Genomic DNA, 20856 nt, shown 5'->3' on the forward strand with positions numbered 1-20856 from the left:
GTGCTGCCAAAGACAGCAAATCTTGAGGCTTCAGAATACAGAAATCAGAAAACTATGCGTGATGTCACAGTCTATGGTCTCAACTAGATCACTTTGTTTGTCAGGATCAGGTCAAGGCGTCTTTAACCTGGCTCGCACGGCACTTTGTTTGGAACGAGCAGCACATCAACATACACTGCAGGGAAATTATATTAATTCACTTGAAATGTAGCTGCAAGTGCCAATGAAGAGGCCTAGCAGTTACAGAGTTGTCACCATGGAGAGTTGATTGGATCATGTTAAAAGTATGGCTGTAAGTACCAATAGCAAAAAGCTTTTTCACTCATTAAAGTGGCCAAAGTGGTCAAATAATGCAATTTTTTATATTACCTCAGGAAGGGGAGAAATCGTCCTTCTTCATGTTTTTTCTGCTAGTTCTGCTGCTGGTGTCATGTATAGACACCAAAGTGGACAGCACTCCTTCATGGGCTTCTCCTATTAGTGCTTATAGCCACACTGATCAGATTTCTTATTTTGTTTTGGGGTTTTATCAGCTTTGCCTGATTTGATCTCTCAGATCTAGCTTGCAGGAGTAGATCCTTCTGTCTTCTCCCAGTATATAATTATTATTACTTTCCTATGCCGTCTGAACTCTTTGACACTCTTCCCTTTCAGTATTTGTCCTGCTGTATCTTCCATCGCCACTTAGCTGCTACCTTGCTCCAATCTTATCTTTCATCCTTCTGTTCCTTACTGCTCTTTGTGATCAACTCCCAGTACAATCTGCTGAGGGCAGCACTGGCCCACTACCTACGTGGCACCGGTTGGCACTGCTGTGTCCACCCAGGGTAACAGAGAGAAGCTGATGGAACGAAGGCAAAAGAAGGGGAAAAAAACTGAACAAAAAGCAGCTATGCAGAAAAAAAAAAGAGGATGAAACGACAAAAGGATAGATCAATCAGGTAAAAGAGAATGAGAGAGGTAAAAGAGAAAGGGGGGGGGGGGGGGGCAGAGAGAGGTTCTGTCATGTTGGATGAAAGCTGTGCCTACTGGGTAGTGGGCACTGGGTAGCGCCACTGATCCTGCCACCCTCACAGCAGGGGTGTGCAAAGGCACAAAAGTTGAACAGATGACACGGTCACACAAAAACAACACACACTTTTAAACACAGATTTCAAAATCGACCTGCACTGGATCTTCAGCACAATCCTCTAAAACGTATAGAGCTACTGGTAAACCCTTCTCACCATACCTATTTAGAAAGATATGCAAAAGATGAGTACAGAATGAGGTGAAGGGTGGATGGTGGATGGATGGCAGGGGGCTGGTACTCCCTTTCGTTTTGTCCTCTAGCAGTAGTGTGTGTATGTAGGCCAGTGTCCCAGGGCACACTTGGCTGGGGTGGCAACAGTTGTAGCCGACAGATTTGCCTCCATCTTGCCTGAGGTCTCACAGTCAGCGATCTGTCTTTTCTATCCATTCTCAGCCTCGCCGGATGGATAGATTACAGTCCTGCTTAACAATCTTCATACTTACAGTAATGAGTGTGAATATTCTCTGGTGAATTTATAGCATCTACATTTTAACTGCGAAAGACATAAATAAGCTCCTGAGTTAAGAGTGAGAAGGACAGTATACCATGGCTGCACATTATCAGTTATCAGCCATAACATATAACATGTTTATATATAATACTTAGGTTGCGAATACTAGTGAGAAATGCGTGCACTGGCTGAGAACCTAACAAGAATGAATTCTCTCTGTATTGCAATTCTGTAATGCTCAAACTACTGTGTTTCCCCACATAAACTATCCACACTTGCACCTAACTGGAAAACTGTTTTAAACCTACATGCATGATGAAAATAATAGTATTTAATCGTATAAAATCACTGCAGAATACAATCGCAGCACATGAAACACATGTTTAAGGGATCAGGGAGTACCTGGTAAGGCCAAAGCCATAAAGTCATATGTACTAATGCAGTAGTAATGCTGTTCTAAGAACCATCTTAGATCTATTACCTGATAGTCAGATGCCTCAAGTCTGGTAAATTTCCTTTAATGTTATCCACACTCAGGTAGAATAAAGGGAAAAGACTCATAAGCAGAGCATAAGAACCACCAATATAGAAAGAAGATACATTTATTAAGATCAAGGGTGAAAACGAAATATGTTAGTGACTTTATGCATGATTTCAAAAGGCATTCAGACACTGACCTACTTCATGAAGTCAATAAACATCAACATAACAGACATGTTCCTGCTCAAGGGGTCACATTTTTATACGTATAGTGCCAATTCCATTAAAACTGTACAAAAATGGTTTCAGTATAAATTTGCTAGTATTTTAATAACTGTTTCATGGCAAATTAACATAACCTTTGAACAGTTAGCCAAAGAAATACAGCAGTGACAGGAAGATCAAAGGAGACAGTTAAAAAAGCTAAAACGAAGACACAAACAAGTAGGTCTCAACAGATTGAGCGAGAGAGGCAGGAAGAGTGCAAGAGAGAGAGGCGAGGAGGCACGATGGCAGAGAGGGCACTCCGACAGCGAGGAGAGAAGAACACGGCAAGGTCTCGTCACCGGGCCAACGGGCCCACCACTGTCAACATCATGGCACTCTGTGGTACACACACAAACACACACACGCACACACGGCTGGCCGACGGCCCTCCCAGCTGCCCTATCCGTAACTGTCTGATTAGTTGTGCTAAGCAGCCCCTCCCCTGCCAACCATGGTGCCATCTGCTACCCAACAACATGGCCGCCGACCAGACAAGCACACACACACACAAACACACACACACAGAAACACACACACACAGAAACACACAGCGAGTCTCATACCTGGCACTGCACTGCTGCTGTCACACAGAGACACACACATCAAACTTCACAGACACAGGTGTAGCCCAAAGGTATCAACACATAACATTCACACACAGGCGTGCACGCACGCTCGTCTAATTGCACGCTCGCAAACAAGTCAATACAGTTCACGAAACAAGAATACTCCAAGCATGTGCGCACACACAAGAATACATGCACACAGTTGCCTTAGAGGCAGAGTGCATTCATGTTCGTGGTGACAGTGGTTAGACACTCTTAATGCCAGGTAGAAAGAGTGATGCTGTGCTCAAGTGGTGTGTGTGTGTGTGTGTGTGTGTGTGTGCTCGCTGGCAGCGCTTGAAGGTTCATTATGGCCCCCGCCTCTCCTGAGCGACTGCAGCCCGCGTGGCGCCCCGGCCCTTTTATTCCGGGCCGTGATTGGACAAGGGCCTCCCGCCGAGTTGGTTTGCAGCAGTTTTGTCGCGCCCAGATTTCACTCGCTGCTCAAAGCGAGCCTCTGGCGGGACGCGGCATCTGCTGCCTCACCTTCCTCATTTACACTTCTCCGCCCTCGCACACACACACACACAGTTCTGTTCACCGCCTTTCCAGACCTTGCTATCACGATGTACAACAGAGGGGAGAAAAAAATAGAACGAGGTAGAGGTACAGAGGGAACGCAGCAGCGTGACGTGTTTAATAGAGTTTGGGGAACTTCATTTATATAAGTCACAGCGGTTGGTCCAGAGTTTTGTCTGCCTAACCCTCTCGCTCTGTGTCTCTTTGCACCCATCTTCTGATTTCAGGGTCACAGAAAGAAGACTGTGGCCTTAAAACACAGAATGTATGCTTCTCTCCTTGCCCGGCCTATAGGGTTGCTTTTGTATTTCCCACACTACCAATTTGGTGCATTCCATCATTTTACAAGTGACTTAAATGTCTCACATTTTTGCATCTCTAATACATCATCTCTTATGCCCTAACCAGATAACAAGACCTGGTCTAGTACCAAATATATATAAGTTTTCTGCAGAAAGCAATGCAGTCATGGCATGCATAACATAGCTACAACAAATACAAGAAAGACTTTAATAAACAACTACACAATCAGAAAATATTAATCAGCCCTTTCACTTTTCTTTCTATTTGTGAAAATATAAAGTGATGCCAAAAGGCAGGAAAGATGTTAGTTCATGCAGTACAAAGTCTACCAAATCTTTTCTATTTACTGCAACTATTTGTTGGTTAAAGCAAGAATACATGGCAGATCAACAATGGTGTCTTCACCTCGCTGTTGGATATGCTCTGAATACATCAGTGAACAGTGAATATGCACCTCTGTATAGCCCCCACCAATGGAAGTGTTTTTCCAAGGTCTCTTAATAAGATTATTTCCAAACCTAAGGCTTTGTGTAAAGTGCCAACAGAAGCTTCAGCCTCATGGCTTACATAGTTAGGTTCATAAATATCTGGACTAGAGATGGTACGATACCACTTTTTTTATGTCCGATACCGATACCGATATCATAAATTTGGATATCGGCCGATACAGATATGAATCTGATATAGTGTGTTTTTTAATCAATAAAACTGTTTTTTTTTTTATATCGTGCTGCATTTTGTATAAGTTCATACTCAAGTTTAAAAACAAACAAACACTAAAGCTATTGTTATACCTGTATGCAAAAAAATACAGTGCACCCAAAATATTTCATAGTTCAGCAATGCTGATCAATCTAATAAACCTACTCCATCCTCCCTATTCTGGTATTTTAAAGAGTAAGCAACCTAACTAATAGGGTTGCAAACTCCCAGCAAAACTAGCTTACTAGGGTGTATTAGACTTAATAGTTACTATATACAGTAATGAACTTCTATGCATTTTACATCAGATTAAAACTTTGGGTGTAAGATTCAGATAATTATTTATTAAAAGCTAGATATTTTAAATGAGAATAAGAAAGAAAAGTATGTCTTTGTGCCCCCTTTTCCCTGTTCATGCCCTATCGGCCCCCCTGGCTAAACTTTGCTAGATCCGCCCCTGCACAGTTACCAGCCATCAGCTGCATAGAAAAAGATCCTGGTGTACAAAGTAATATTAAATACATTCTAACAACAGATTATCAAGCTGTTGTTCAGCCACTGGTTTCCTCTTTCTGGCGCGAAGTGGGCGATAAACAAACAAGAGAGATGGACTCGCGACAGAAAAGCCGATCAGCTGATCATTAATCAGTTTCATGATTTAAGTAACAGCAGGAGAGGGAGGGGGAGAGAAGAGGCAGTCGCTCCATATATCGGTTGTTAAGCATAAAGCTGGAATGCTTTACAAACATTCAGAGATGAACTTATACACTTGCTTTACTTCTCTCTGGGATAACTTCCTCGGAGATAAAATGCCGGTTTGGTAGCGAGGCTCCAAATGCTCAACCAGACCAACCAGCTGACAGGTCTTGCACGTGTATAGGAATTTCTTTTATTTATGTATTAATCACATTATTTTATTGTACAATGCCTTGGTGCCACTGGATTTAAACATGTTCCACACTCATACATTAAGACAAATGGTGGGGGGTGTAGTAAGGAAGTTGGGGGAAGCAGACCACTCCACAAGAAGAGTCTTTTGTCTCTTCCAGAACTCTGAGAGGTAGCAAGGGAGTGTGAACTTTAAGGTGTGAAACAGCTGTGCACTGCCTTTTGTTCCTGAAGAAGATATTTAACTGAGAGCCATGCTAGGCTCAGGGAGACTCTGCTGACTGTCTCCCCGTGGTCATGCAGGCTCTCCACCAACTTGGTTTTCTGTTCTTTGTGTGTTTGGATTAAAGAATGTTAGCTACCGCTCACCGCTCGTCTGCAGGCTTTATTTAATGGAAAACTTCCACAACACACGCCACAGCCGCTCTATCGCGTGACGCATACTGCTTCGACGTGCTACAGTTATGAGCCGAGTTATGCCATGTCGCAAGTTTTGTGAGCTGCTTTTGTGATATTTAATGGATCGGATTAAATTTTTTATTTCTCTCCGATATCCAATCCAGTAATTTAGGTCAGTATCGGACCAATACGATACGTAATATCGGATCGGTCCATCTCTAATCAGAACAGAGACAACCTTTTTCCTAATTTTGGTTCTGTACATTACCACAAAAATTTTTAAATGAAACAACTCAGATGCAGTTGACTTTCAGCTTTGATTCAGTGGGTTGAACACAAAGACCTTTACTGCAGCAGCTTTCAGTTGCTGTTTGTTTGTGGGCCTAAGTTTAGTCTTCAGCAAATGAAATGCATGCTCAGTTGGGTTAAGACCAGATGACTGACTTGGCCATTCAAGAATAATCCACTTACTTGCCTTAATAAACTCCTGGATTGCTTTAGCTGTATGTTTTGGGTCATCATCCATCTGTATTATGAAACGCCATCCAACCAATTTGACTGCATTTACCTGGATTTGAGCAGACAGTATGTCTCTGAACACCTCAGAATTAATTCAGCTTCTTCTGTCCTGTGTCACATCATCATTAAACACTAGTGTCCCAGTGCCACTGGCAGCCATGCACACCAAACCCATCGCACTGCCTCCGCCGTGTGTTACAGATGATGTGGTATGCTTTGGATCATGAGCTGTTCCACACCTTCTCCATAGTTTTTTCTTGTCATTATTCTGGTAGAGGTTGATCTGAAAACCGTGTTCAGTTTTATTAGATGTTTTTCCAATCTAGCTTTTTTATTATGAAGACTTATGAGTGGCTTGCACCTTACAGTGAATCCTCTGTATTTACTTTCATGCAGTCTTCTCTTTATGGTAGACTTTAATACGCCTACATCCAGGAGAGTGTTGTTCACTTGGCTGGGGGTTTCTCTTCACCATGGAAATGATTCTGCAATCATCCACCACTGTTGTCTTCCATAGACGCCCGGGTCTTTTTGTTTTCACCAGTGCTTTCTTTCTTTTTCAGAATGTACTATACCAGCGGTCCCCAACCTTTTTTGCGCCACGGGACAGGGACACCGAGTTAATGATAAAAACGATAACAAAATAACGCTGAAAACTGATAAAAACCCTGAAAACCATACATTTCACACCTTCACCTCAACTCTCGCGGCCCGGTACCAAACGACTCACGGACCGGTACCGGTCCGAGGCCCGGGGGTTGGGGACCACTGTACTAAACTGTAGATTCTGCCACTCCTAATATTGTAGGAATTTCTCTGATGTGTTTTTTTTTCTGTTTTCCCAGTTTAAGAATGGCTTGTTCACCTGCATGGAAAGCTTCTTTGACCGCACGTTGTCTGTTCACAGCAAACTCTTCCACATGGAAGCACCACACTTGAAATCAACTCCAGGCTTTTTATCTGCTCAATTTAAAATGACATAATCAACGAATTGCCCACACGTGCCCATGAAACAGCCTTTGAATCAATTGTCCTATTACTTTTGTTCTCTTTAAAACGAAGGTGGCACAGGTTAAGAGGCTGAAACTCCTAAACCCTCCATCCAATTTGAATGTGGACACCCTCAAATGAAAGCTTAGAGTCTACACATTATATCCATGTACATCATATAACTATAATTGCAATATGTTTTATCAAACAAATTGAAAAAAACAAACTAAACTTGCGTCAGTGTCCCAATATATATGGACCTAACTGTACAAAACTTAGTTCTCAATTCCACCTGCATGCTTGACTTGTGGGATAAGCATCATTTTATCATCATTTTGAAGGTTTCAACCCAAACCAATTTTTCTAGCTAATCCTAATCTAATACTTTTTAAGGGCCTAAACCTCACAAGCAAATGAAGGAGCAAGTTTAAGAGAAGACAAGACATAGCGCCAAGCACAAAGGTCCTAATGGAAGGCAAACTGTGGCCTCCTGGGTCATAAACATTTGACTCTTTCAAATAGGACTGTTAGCATGCAATACTGCTGCAGTGGGTGCACTTAGCACAACTGCCAAAGAACAGATCAGGACACGCTGATCCAAACCCAAAAGACCTTCCTCATCTCACAGCCCGCTCTGCATTATCCAGTATCAACCTTTGGAAACTGTGACCCCAAATGCATAAAGATGAACATTTGCTGATAGGATTTTTAACCAGATATTCACAGATAATCATCACTGCAGATTTTCTCATAAGAGGTTTATTCAGCCTCTTCGACAAATTTGCTGCCAGGACAATTTCAACTGAAGACTCATTCTTCAGGTGTTTGTCACATACAGGCACAGATTATATGGACCAGCATGTTCAGATATTTCCTGGCTGAAGACTCCACACTCAGAAGTTTTAGGTGGAAAAACTGAGCGCAAGTAAACTTATTCACAGAAGCAGTTTGAAGCTCCAGGTCCATCTACATCTCTAAGCAAGCACCCTAATGAACATGGATGCTTGATTTCATGGGGATAACAAAACCGGTGGAAGATCTGGAGCCTCAGACATTCATCTCGGCTCAAACACAATGCAGGCCCACAGGTCTCAACTAACCATGGATACACTAACGCATGCAAACACACATCTCAGTCCTATCTGGCGTGTGTTGAAAGAGAAGTTATGCTGGGCAGTTTTCACTATGGCCTTTGGGATGTGTGATCACAACATGGGGAGAGATGAGGCCGGATGGAGACATGGAAAGAAGAAAAGAAAGAAAGTGAAGAAAGGCAGGAGCAAACAAACAAAACAAACTTAGTAAAGCCCTCTGCTGGGTTGGGGCCGGGACTGGAGAGTGTGTGTGCGCATGTGAGGCGATGTGAACAGAGTGGCGGGGATTAGGACAGATCCTGGGCTGTCCAACTCACAGCTGGCTGATGATCCAATCCTGGAGCACAGCGCAGCGCACCAGCCGCCATGGGACCCCCGGATGCGTGCTTGCATCTGTGTGTGAGCGCGTGTGTTTGCGTCTTTGTGTACAGGCATGTGGGTTAGACTGATGTGAATATCGGCGTGCACGTTTGCAAAGATGCCGTTGTACAAACAAATATGTGTGTGAGTGTGTGTGTCCATATTATATGTATGTGTTTATCAGGAAGGAAGGTAGGGCTATCAGAAATCAAACAGAAGCTGTCTGCGCTTCATGTCCCCCCTGTTTGAAGGCGAGCTGTGATCATTTGCGCCACGAGAGGTGGACCGAATGAAAGAGAGGAGCGAGCAAGTTGCAAAGAGAAAAATCAAAGAGCTGCCTTCGAAGGCTGGCCATATAAATGCCTTCCAGCCTTGCTACCGTGAATCTCACCCTCTCCTCTTACTCTCCAACAACACACACAGACACACACACACACCAACAAAAACACAGCCCAGTAAAGCTACAAAGACTCTTGGATGGCTCTGTAGCGAACAACAGCAGAGGGCATGACTATGAATGAAATACATGTAGCTCTGCATAACCCCTGAAGGCCCACAGATGGACAGAAAGAGAATGACACAGAGCTAGTGAAAGAGCAGAGAGACACAATCGCTTGAGGTTTATTTGTTTCATTTTGAAATGGCAAAAGAAAAAAGCGATGAGGACATGACAAGTAAAAGGGGGGGGAAAAAGAAAAACCAACCATAATGCAGTGCTGAGGAGGGACAAAGGCTTTGACCAAACTTCAACAGGTGTGTACGATGCATGTATGCTACCATCTTTGCATGGATACATTTTTGTGCAGAGCCATTGCACCGCTAAGACTTGGTTTTTACCATCACAAATTTGATGAATCTTTAAGATGTGAGTGAAATATACCATTCTCTAAAGCAGTTAAATCAACAGAGATCCCATATCCATGTATGGATGTTAAGACTTTCCACACTTCTAAGAAAACTGCTTTTTGGAAACAGGCCTGCTGGACAGCTTTCTGTGTGTCCTCGGCAGACTTTTTCCTTCAGAGCTCAGAGTAATGATTAACCAAATATCAAAAGTAATGAGTTGAAACTGCTTTAAAGTGCATCTCAGACGGACAAACCTTTAGTCTGTACAGTCAAACGGTGTTCAACGTTTACTGTAACAGCACAACAACTCGTGGTGGATTGATACCTCTGTGTTAGGAAACTGTAACTGCAGAAACATCTGAAAAACTACCATTTAAACTACGCCTTAACCTGACATGCACCTCCATGGAACTATAACTAGACGTCACATCGACCCAGCCTGCAGCTATTGTGATTGGCCTATTAGGTGTGTTCCTCCTGTGTGTGTTTCTAGCTATTTTTCACTGCAGTTTCTGAATGAATCAGAGAAAGAATAATAATTATCATCTAAACATGAGAAATTACAATCATAGCCTTAATATTAGTACTTACAGATGTGGTCAAATTCTTGAGGGGAGACTGCCAAACTATTGGGAGTGGGAATGTACAAAAAAGGGGGGAAATCTCCCAGGATTTTTGGGTAGCACTGCATTTAAAACACTGAGCCACAACCACAAGATAATAAACACATTGCAGAAGGCCACTTGCATTGGTTACATTGTAGAATCAACAAAGATTTACAGCACAAGTGGAAATCAACTGTCAGCCAGCTGCTATAAAAAGCAACTTTCAGCTGCTGCCTTATTCACAGGAGAGTCGTCATAGCAGGTAGCTCCACAGGTTTCATTGTGTCTCCTTTCAGCGTCAAACCAAGAATCTTTCAGCTGTCAGAAAAATGTGCAAACCACCGCACTATTATGGAACCATCCAAGCTTAAAACCAGGGGCGGTTATGGGTATTAATCATTTTTATACTCTTATACTCTTTTGCCTTTAAATGTGACTAAAGGTGTTACTGTGTGCAAAAAATTAAGACTTCTTCTCATCTAAAACTGTTTAAAAAAAAAGAAGCAGCCATATTAAATCTCTATCAGAAGTGGTTTTCACTGCTAATGACCAAAATTGAATCTGAATGGCTACATGCTTAGCCAAGTCAACAGCTGTCAAACATCTCGTATGCAACTGAGGACAGATAAAACTATAAACTCTCTCATGCACATACAGGCGCACACATGGCAGTAAAATGGTTTCGTCCAGTAGCTCCTCTAGTACAGGTCAAAGTCATCATGTAGCCACATTAATATGCATGTCATTCTCCACAGCTGGCTGCAAAATGCACACACGTGTGCACGCACGCACACACGCTCATTACATCATCTTTTTAAAAAAACAAAAAACACACAGCAGCCAGTCATGAAACCAGTGTGTAAATGCTGGCCAGCTGACAGACAAACACACTTAAACACAGATCAGAGCCAGAAGCAGCAGTGGACACACACACTTAAACCAGACACACATATACACACTTAGATTGCACAAACTTGCATCCCGCAGCCTCCAGCACCACGGGACACCGCCGCCACATCTGTGCCCATCTCAAACACCTCGGCTGTGGGCAGCGGGGGTGAGAGAGTGCCCTGAGCGGCTGGCATTGGCTGGCGTGGCCTTGGCGGTGAATGGTGTGGAAGGAAAAAGCAGCCAGAGGATGACAGGAGGGACAGAGGGAAGAAAAAGACAAGACCGTAGTAAGAAAGGAAAGAAAGAATAACGTCAAAGGAAGGACGGCGATAGGATAACGTTACAGGGGAGATTAGTTTCAATTAAAGAGGAGACAGAAAGGCCAGATAAGGACAAAAGAGCAGGTGGCAGTAAATATGAATCTATGCCCAAATAGGTGGGATGAAATCATAAAGAATATCAGAGGTCTTGATATAGAGATGCTGGAAAAAACAGGACAGAATGGTGCAAAAATAGATAGAAAGATAATGGAGGGGTGCCGGTAGTGCCCGTTGTGAGGACGGGTGCAGGGCACTGGCAGGTGGCACTGAGGCCAGGCTGTCCAGTGACCATCAGCCGCACTGTTGTGTGTGTGTGTGTGTGTGTGTGTGTGCGCCAGGGACAGAAGAAAGGCTCAGGCGCCATTTTGGCTCTGTTGTAGCTGTTGCTGGGTTGGGCACTGGCCTGGTGGCACAGAGTGGGCAGTGTGTGTGTGTGTGTTGTGTTGCATTATGTTGTGGCATGCTTAACAGGATTAGAGGTGACCTAGTGAGGTCCAGTTGGTATCGGGACCATGGCACAGCGGCGCGCATGTGTGTTTATGTGTGTGTGGTTTGTATAATAGGATTAGCTGTTACCTGGTGCGGTACAGTTGGTGTGCTGATCTGAACTGGACTGGACTGGGCTGAGCTGGGCAGGAGCTGGACAGAGGGGAGCACTGTGTGTGTGTGAGTGTGGTGGCATGTATAATAGGATTAGGTACTACCTGGTGAGGTGCAGTTGGCGCTGGGCATTTGCCAGCTGTTCTGCTAGGCTCAGGGCTTCGGCCTGCCATTGGCTCCCATCCTTTTGGACCGCCTCCAGATGCTGCCGACAGCCAACCAGCTCTGAGCTCAGCCTTTCCACTTCCTGTCCCGCAGAGATGGAAGAAGAGAGGAGGTGAGGAAATCTTTCACAACAACCCACCCTGTGCCCTCAGATGAACGAAACATTAAAGCCTGGTTACAATAACATGTAAAAACTGAGCAGGACAAAAAAAAGACGTCAGGTTTGATCTTCTGAACCTCAAAATGGAAACACAGAATATCCTGCATTCATTATTTAAATTTAAAGGGACAGTTCACCCCAAAAATCAATCAGAACCTTTAATGCCATTTAGTCATATAGATTGTTTTGGTGCGTCTTGTCCAGTTTTTGAGGTGTGTAGCAATGTCTGACTTCTTTTATGGCATTTGCCTTGTGGTGCTCAAAGCACACGAAATACACTTAAAAGACATAAAATATATTTCTAGAAATCATGACAGAGTTATCCCAAACTACTACCAATACTTCCTCGTGTAGAGTGGTGCGTCTGTCAGCTTTCTTTTACTAGCCAGGTCATGACTTCTTTAAAGAGAAGTTAATGCCAATGCCGTGGGGCTTTGAGCACCACAAGGAAAATGTCATTTAGCTGTATTATATTCAAAAGAAGGCTGTCATTTCTACAGTGGAAAAGTTCACACCAAAACAATCTCTATCGCTTAATATCACTAAAGGCTGAAGGAAAAGTATGCAAATTTGATTTTGGTGTGAACTGTTCCTTTAACAGTTTGGATAATTGATGCTTGTGCAAATAACTTGAGAATAATTTGGAAAATTTGAGTTTTAATACTCATTTTGCTTGCTATGCTTCATTGCAGACCCTCAAAAAAAGAAAAATAAAGACTATTTATGAAACAATCAACTCTACAAAATACTGGGTCAGTAGCCGACTTAAACAAATATCAAATAAATCCTAACTAATCAATACATCGGCACATACCTGTGCTGCCTTTTCCATCCGTCTGCTGGTCTTGGCGTTGAGCTCTCTGAGCTCTCGTTCAGCCTCCTGTTTCTTCAGCGCGGCCTGGCTGAGCTGATATCTCAGATCCACACATACCTATAGAGGAATAGTCCTCATTAAACAAAGGCAGTCTTTTAATTAACAAGTATGTCACATTCAATGCTTCATCATTTATTGATTTTCTTTTTATTGTCCTATCATGTCCTTACTTTGAAAATCACCCATCTAAATCATCAGACTGTCTCGTTCCCAGGCTCAATGTTTTTACACTCGTGTATTTGACTAGTTTCACATTTCATCATCCCTAAAAGCACCTACTAATTCAGTCTTTCACCAAAAATATAAAAGCACTGTGATGTTTAAGCTCCAATCCTCACCTAGAAGGATTAAGAAACAAACACAAATAAGACGCATTTGAAAAGTTTTGAGAATCTCTTTGAATTATTAGAAAGATTTGAATCTGGCTGTTTGTTGTAAACTAAGTTTTATTTTTTTTAAGATTTGTAAAATGATACGAGGGTTGAATTTTGTGTGAACCCACACACTTTGTTTGTCTTTTTCTGAAGTCTTTTTCAGCCTGTGGGTTGCCATGTGTCGATTGAGAGGAGCAGATTGCTGTTCGCTTTTTCTTTCGATTCACTTGGTTTATTTTTGTTTTTGTTTGTGTTCTTGAATTGTTCAAAATAAATACAAATATTAATGAAAGAAAAATATGCTCTTGCATTTACGTGTTCAAAAACTGAATATAAAGTTGGAATAGATTATCTTTTGCTGCCATCCAGTGGATTTAGAAATTAAATGCAAGCAGATAGTGAAGCATGTGGGTCCTTAAAATTAATAGTTCTACTTTTTTAAACAACAACAAAAGAGCTTTTTGCTTTTTCAATCCCACACTTTTAAAGACAAACCCTGGCTGATGCTTATTTGAAATGCTCATCATGCCATCAATAAGAAATAAGAAGACATACTGACACAAAGTTTTCTTGCGCAAACAGCATCCGATACCTTTGTGTTTTCTTGTTCCTGGCTGGTAAGTGTGCGGAGAGTGTCCTCCAGCTGACTGGTCAGTGAACTCTTGTCTCTGAGAGCTCTGTCTAGCTGTCCTTCCAACTCAGCGACACGCTGGGAAAGGCCAGACACCTGACAGACAAACACAGTACACCATTTCAGTGGCCATTTCACTGCAGCGTCACTCAGAACTCAAGTAAAATGTCCTGCAAATACAAACATTTTTTTTAGGGTATCATTACAAAACATAACAGACATAAACTCTAAGTACAAGAAATATACAATAGCTACTGCAAAAGCAAACAGCAATGATTCAATTTCCTACTTTTTACTACTTAATGTTTCATCAAAAGAGTATTTTTTTAAATTTGTCTGTTAATATAGTTATTTACAGTATTTTACAGGCAAATGAACAGACTCATTCTTCTGTAATCCACTTCTTCTGTGAATTTCCCAATTCTGCGACTAATAATCATGTACATGAAAAGTAAGACTAACTATATTCGTCAGCTCCTCTTTTTGTTTGCGGGCCTCTGCTCGGCCCTCCTCTCTGGCCTCAGCCAGTCTCTGCTGCAAACCGTGTGCGTCTCGGTCGAGCTGTTCTCTCTGTCGAGCCAGCTCCCTGGACAACTGCTCGCACTGCACCTCCACCTGCATGTGTACAAAAACAGAAGGGTTAACAGAGTAATAACCAGCTGTACTAGAACAAAGAAAACAAAAAATGATGTTGTGAGTCAACACCGAGGTTGAAGAACATATGAAAGCTGAATATGTCCTTAATTTCAAGTTACTGGCAATGTTTGAGCACCCTCTAGTGGACGCATGATGATAGTGGTATTCCCATAAGCTTGTATATGTATACAGTGTGTGTAGCTTATAAATAGGTAAATCTGAGCATTAACAAATGCAATGCATTCTAAATATTAACTGTATTAAGCAAAGATGGCGGTCAGCTGGAAAGTTGTGTGTGTGGATGTTTCTCTGACCCTAGCTTTCTGCAGGTTTGCTTCCTCCGCCATCTCCACAGCCTGTTTGACCTGGAGACAGGCTGACCACTCCCTCTGTTGTGTCTCTTGCTGACTGGTCCTCACAGCACGCAGAGCCACCAGTAACTCATCACGCTCTCTGAGAAAAATCAGACAAAAAGGAATTAAAAGCAGAATCTGGATGGTACACTTAACTAAGTCTAAACTAATGCTATGGTTTACGCAGTCAGTATGCTGCTGCTAACGTCTGATTGATTCTGCACGAAGCATTTGTTACCACTGACTTTGTGAGCCTGTCAATAGCCTGGACATGCAGGTTTGTGTGAGTCCCAGCCAACACTGCTTCGTGCTGTGCACACTTCAGGCACAATCCTGCCACACGAGGAGCTCCATCAGCCTTCAGTGCATCTGCGGCCTGCTTCTCCCTGTGTCTCAGGCGAAGCTTCACCTCCTCGCACTCCTTCTGACTGACTGACAGATCCTTTCTGAAAATATCAGAGAAGGAAAAGTGTTCTAAAAAGAATTAAAGATAACTGATTTTTACAGACATAAGGTACATTTGCTAGGGTTAAAAATGACTAAGGTTTTGAAACGGAGGGGATCAGAGATGGGCTTGGTATAAAAATGTAGGTAAGCTATGACTTATTTTGACCAGCCTACAAGAAATGGACTTTTTACATTTTTCTCCAGTGAATTACCAGAAGACAGATAAAAAAAAATTCAGGTCAGAACGTTTCTGTGACACCGCGTCATTGACAGCAAATAACAGTTTGGTTATTGAAACTATATGTTGATGCTCAAAGTTGGTTATTCAAAAACTCATGCTGAACAAAAACGTTTTGTGTTTTGCACTGTGACACTGAGTGGGTGTCCACTTGATCTGGTTGCAGTTTTAAATAGAGCATAAATGTCTTTTTCAGCCCTGAACATTTTATGTTGAGCTCAAAAAAAACTAGAAGACAATAACTTGAAAAAATGAGCATTTTGTTTTTAACCAACTCCTCTGCACTTTTAACTTGGAAAATATTTAGTACAAAATAAACATTTTTTCCAGGGTATCATTAAAAATACTAAAGTGACTAAACAAAAAACAATCTGCAGACTCTGAGGGCGTCAGTGGGAGGAACTGACCTTTTCTTCAAGGAATCACCCAGATGAGTTTCTGCTCGTTTGATGCCGCAAAGAACTAACCTGAGAGAGATGACCTGCGCCTCCAAGCTTTCCATCTGGGCCTGGTAGATCACCTTCAGTTTTTCCTGATGAGCACAAACATCTGAATCTAACTGGATAACTGGATGCAATTAAATATATTGCAACAGCTTCCTATATAAATGTACTAAAAAACAGAATTCATGTTTCTACTGTTAAAGTTTTATTGGAGGAAATTAGCAAAAAGACAAATCTTAAAATACAATCTGGGACCATTGTGCATTATTGTGACGCATAAAATCTGATGAACACTGAGGCAAAAGAGAACCGAACGGCAACCAGTAGAGACTCATCTTTCCTACCAGCTCATTTTTCCATGTGTTGTGTTCTTCTTTCTGTAGCACACTGTGGTCTCGAATGGAGGCTACGTGGCTGTTGTCGATGACTTCATTCATCTTAGGAAAAAAATTGGAACGGGTGACCAAATCTTTAATTTGAAAGATGCTTTTATGATGCTTAAATTCAGCCTGTTGAACTATAAAAACTTTGCTACGTTAACTTTATATTCTAGTGTCTTTCTACTGAAAGTGTCCAGAGAAAAATGACTAATGCAACAGTCACAATATAATAAGAAAACAGCGTTTGGAGACCATAGCATGACTACGATTAATGCAAGCCTCAAGCCTCAGTCGCTGTTGTCAAAGCTGGAGTGTCAAAGCTGGAGTGTCAAAGCAGCAAAGAAATGACCGTCCTATTTTTATTTAAGTGTGACTGAGCCATAAGGTAACCTCAGTCTTTATTATGTTTGTACTATACGTGCCTTCATTGTTACATGCGTTACCATTTTCACACACACAAAAATCAAACCAATGATTTTCACACACGCACAAATTACCGTGGAGTTTCGGATCGTGTAATCTTTTAGGGATTCATCCACAGCTTCGGCTTTCAGTTCTGAACGTAACTTCTCATTTTCCACCACCACTACTCTGATCCGCTGTTTCATTCCCTGCAGCTCCTCCTGAAGTCACACAAACAGAGAAGCCGATTAACATCCGTTCACATTAGCACACTGGGAATGAAGGACGCGCGCACACACACACACACACGTACATTTGTGCACACAGACCTTACAGAATTTAACCTCAGCTTCCAGATGTTGGATGTATTCTGACTTGTGAAATACAGGAACCAAATCCTGAAAGGCAGGTAAACTGGACATCCCCTCCTGCCATGCAAAAGGGAAAGAAGAGTAAAAAATAAAAGCCAAAACACAGAAGAGCAGCAAGTGAAGTCAGTTTTAATTCCATTTTATTTCAGTTTAGCTTTCATTTGTTTTCAAAGCGGCTTTGCACATTTCACTTTTAGCACATTTTTTTTAATTTTACTTTTTTATTATTAGAAAGTGAGTCTGTGACAAATTTTAACAAATTTACAAGGCTTCCTGATGCTTGCTAGAATGACAAAAACTAAAACTGAGGGCCTTTCCTGTTTATTTTTAGTTTATTTCACTTAGTTTTCACACCTACTTTTAGTTTTTTCTTTCATTTTAGTGAACTATAAAACCATGGTACATTCAAGTATGGAGAATTGCTCCTAATCTGAGTATCAGTTCTGTAACAGGCCTTCGTCAGATCTAACGCATTTAAATGTTAAACCATGCACAACTGCTCATTCTACCTTGGATGGAGACTGTTTCTTGGAAGGGGAGACAGGTGTGGGAATTTCTCTGCCCTGCTTCAGCAGAAGGCTCTTCAGCTGATTAACTACAAAAGACATAAGAAATAAGTATGTACACAAACACATAGACACTTTATTTAAACTTTGTGTAAAAAGACTGTGAGAGGGGAAATCTCACGATACCCCACTGTAAGGGCTGAGTTTTATCACATAACCGACTTCCAACTAATCAGAAACATTTCATCACTCATCCAAGTAACTTCTTCGGTCTCAGCTGACTGCACGTTTCCCAGCCTTATAAGCAGTACAAGTGCATACCATCCCCACGGACACAGCAGCCAGGGAAGCAAAAGAACATCATATCAAAGAGCGCCTTATTAAAATGTGGTTATCACAGGTTGGTTAGTCAAAGATGGGAAGAATGCTATGAGCGATCCAGGAGAGAAGAAGGACAACTGCTGCCTAAAGAAACAATCTGATCTCTTATGTTTCGGGAGTATCAGAACAGCTGAGATGCATTTTTCTTTTTTTCAAAACACCATGTCTCTGTGGTTTGAAACACCAAAAGATGATCCATCAAAAAGTGGTCCACCTCAATGATCGGGTGCCCCAGAACAGACACAGTAATATAGTACATGCAGCTGCCAAGACGACTGCAGTAAATTATACATTATCAGAGAACCCAAACAACCACTGGCAGACGGGACAACACAGAACATTCAGTTTGTCAAGCCAAGACTGCATGTAATTATACCTACAGGGTACTGCCCAATCTTTCAATGTTGAGGAAGTTTGCATCCCAGGCTGGTAGGAACACTTGGTTATGTAAAAAGAGAGGTGACCATTTTTTAACACTGGAGGGGGCCTAAGAGTACATCTTTCACAATCTTGCAATGCTATGATTTTAGCCACTCCTCACTGATCAGTGGTCATGACAGTTGGCATATTAACAATCACGGGACTGAGCTCATTGCACATTGTTAGTCAGTTGCGCCAATTTCTGTCATTATGCAACTATATTGTTTATAAGGTTGAGAAAGCCTGCAGTCAGCAGAAAAAGTTACTTGGTTGGTGTAAGGTTTCTTCCAATGAAATGCTTACAAGTGAACAGAATCAACTTTCTATGTATTCAAGCAGTCACCTGCTTCACTCTGTGACTTTTGGTTCCATGCAGCCTTGTCCTCTTCGGCCATGGTTGTATAATGGTCTTCATCACCACCTCTGACCTCCTCCACCTCATCTCCATCAGGGTCCAGCTGCAGCGGAGCACTGCTCAGATGCTGGATGCTTTGGTTGGCCCGCTCTGAATTCAGCATACACATAGATGCCAGTGTAACATAGTATATCATTTATTTGATGAAATGCACAGACAACCAAAGAAGTCATGTCTATACAGCAAACAAATACACCACCAGTGTTGTGTTCACGAAGGTAAGCAGGTGGCACTTGCACAAAAACTAAGCTGTACAATCTCAATTTCACCCATTTATTTTAGCCAATCAGAAGCCAAATAATGCAAAGCTTTTATTTTGCTTAGGGCAGGCAATGCATCCTAAAATGAAAGCTTTAGAGCAGTGGTGCCAATCATAAGGCCCGGGGTCCAGAATCAGCCCAGCAAAGGCTTCAAACTGGCCCACTAAATGGCTTTGGAAAGGAGAAGGAGAACAGAAATCTTGGACTTTTAATTGTATTTTCACAAGTTTTCATACTGATAAAGACCTCCTCCATGGTCATTCATACTACACCAAAGTAATTAAAATTTAGATTTCTGCAATTTTACACATTTACTTCTTTGACTTTCAGCCCAAAGAGTCATGCTAACAAATCTCGGGGATTAAATATGTAGTTAAACTTCTGTACACTGGCAGCAAGGGCAGTTTCCCTGGTCCGGTTCACATGAGATCATAATGTCTCCTTTTTAGCTGCACTTTGAGCGCCTGGATTCAGAATCTGAAGCTTCATTTTATTGTCAGCTTGTGTTTTCTTTTGGTTTAAGATTGCATTGACACTTATGTTCTGTGAAGTGTCCTCATCTGCTGCCCCAGCAGCAACAGGTGGCAGTCATGTGCCTGTCACCTGTACTTTTCCACCAATAATAGTTCTCTTCGGTAACATACCTATAGAGATAATGCTCTATTGGGCTCTGGCGGCATAAATTTAATACACCAAGTCGGTTTCATCTTACTATGTGCTAACTAACCATCCAACGACGCTCTCTTGAGCTGCCCATTCAAACAGGTTAGCAAACGTAGCACGACAAAACATTAACATACGCCTCAGCTCCTTCTGCGTGGAGCTTGGGTGCTCTGCTTCATCTTCATCCGAGTCTGTCGGTTTCATGGATGTTTAATCGTCGTTAAATCGCACTGTTAACTAAGGAAACATGCTAGGCTACGTACAACAATCAAAGCAACAACCATCACATCGAGCACGACGTAACGGTCGTCAAATCCCAATGGAGGTGTGCTTAGTTCATTAACCAGTATCGCCCGAGAACAGTTCCCTTTAAGTAGTGAATTTTAGATTTTACGTCACCGCCCCTGCGAGAAATCACATCAGCTTGTACCCTAAAAGCAAAACGAGGCAACCATTAGCTTACGGGTCAGGCTTCCGTAAACACACGTAGCTGATGGGAATTGTAGTTGTTTTTTGTAGTCATGATACAAATGCGAGCGCTTAAAGACGAAACGTTTTTTGTTTTTTGTTTTTTTAATTCCCTAAACCCAGTTGTGAGATTACAGAAATGTTTTAATCGACGCCAGTAGGCAACACTTAATGTTAAACTACCTTCCTTGGTATTTAACACCATTAAACACCAAATACAAGTAATACTCCATATTTTAAAGTAGTATTTCTTATTGTCCATTCATGTATTTTCTCAGTAATTGTAGGGAGTTTTGTTTTAAATGGTTTGGTATCTTTATAGCACTTTCTTACTAGAAGCCTCATTCACACACATATT

The 20856-nt window shown here is 41.9% G+C and overlaps 1 protein-coding gene across 3 annotated transcripts in view; it reads right to left on the bottom strand.

Annotated features, from left to right (window-relative positions):
- sdccag8 (SHH signaling and ciliogenesis regulator sdccag8) overlaps positions 1 to 20604 on the bottom strand; it is a 55181-nt gene extending 34577 nt beyond the window's left edge. The window contains exons 1-13 of one of the 3 annotated variants that reach the window (XM_040001398.1): positions 20168 to 20604; positions 19036 to 19197; positions 17895 to 17980; positions 17344 to 17442; positions 17110 to 17235; positions 16577 to 16669; positions 16257 to 16321; positions 15350 to 15550; positions 15066 to 15204; positions 14578 to 14730; positions 14077 to 14211; positions 13051 to 13167; positions 12016 to 12158 (exon numbers count right to left, since the gene is read on the bottom strand). In XM_040001398.1, coding sequence (XP_039857332.1) covers positions 12016 to 12158; positions 13051 to 13167; positions 14077 to 14211; positions 14578 to 14730; positions 15066 to 15204; positions 15350 to 15550; positions 16257 to 16321; positions 16577 to 16669; positions 17110 to 17235; positions 17344 to 17442; positions 17895 to 17980; positions 19036 to 19197; positions 20168 to 20234 — 1586 coding nt within the window. In that variant the 5' untranslated portion in view covers positions 20235 to 20604. Of the gene's footprint in view, positions 1 to 12015; positions 12159 to 13050; positions 13168 to 14076; positions 14212 to 14577; positions 14731 to 15065; positions 15205 to 15349; positions 15551 to 16256; positions 16322 to 16576; positions 16670 to 17109; positions 17236 to 17343; positions 17443 to 17894; positions 17981 to 19035; positions 19198 to 20094 lie in introns of all 3 variants that reach the window. The other 2 variants (XM_040001399.1, XM_040001400.1) reach the window with 2 other exon arrangements.
- Between the last annotated feature and the right edge of the window lie 252 nt (positions 20605 to 20856).

This window comes from Simochromis diagramma, unplaced genomic scaffold, assembly GCF_900408965.1.
Source record: "Simochromis diagramma unplaced genomic scaffold, fSimDia1.1 OVJJ01000421.1, whole genome shotgun sequence".
Lineage (NCBI taxonomy): Eukaryota > Metazoa > Chordata > Actinopteri > Cichliformes > Cichlidae > Simochromis > Simochromis diagramma.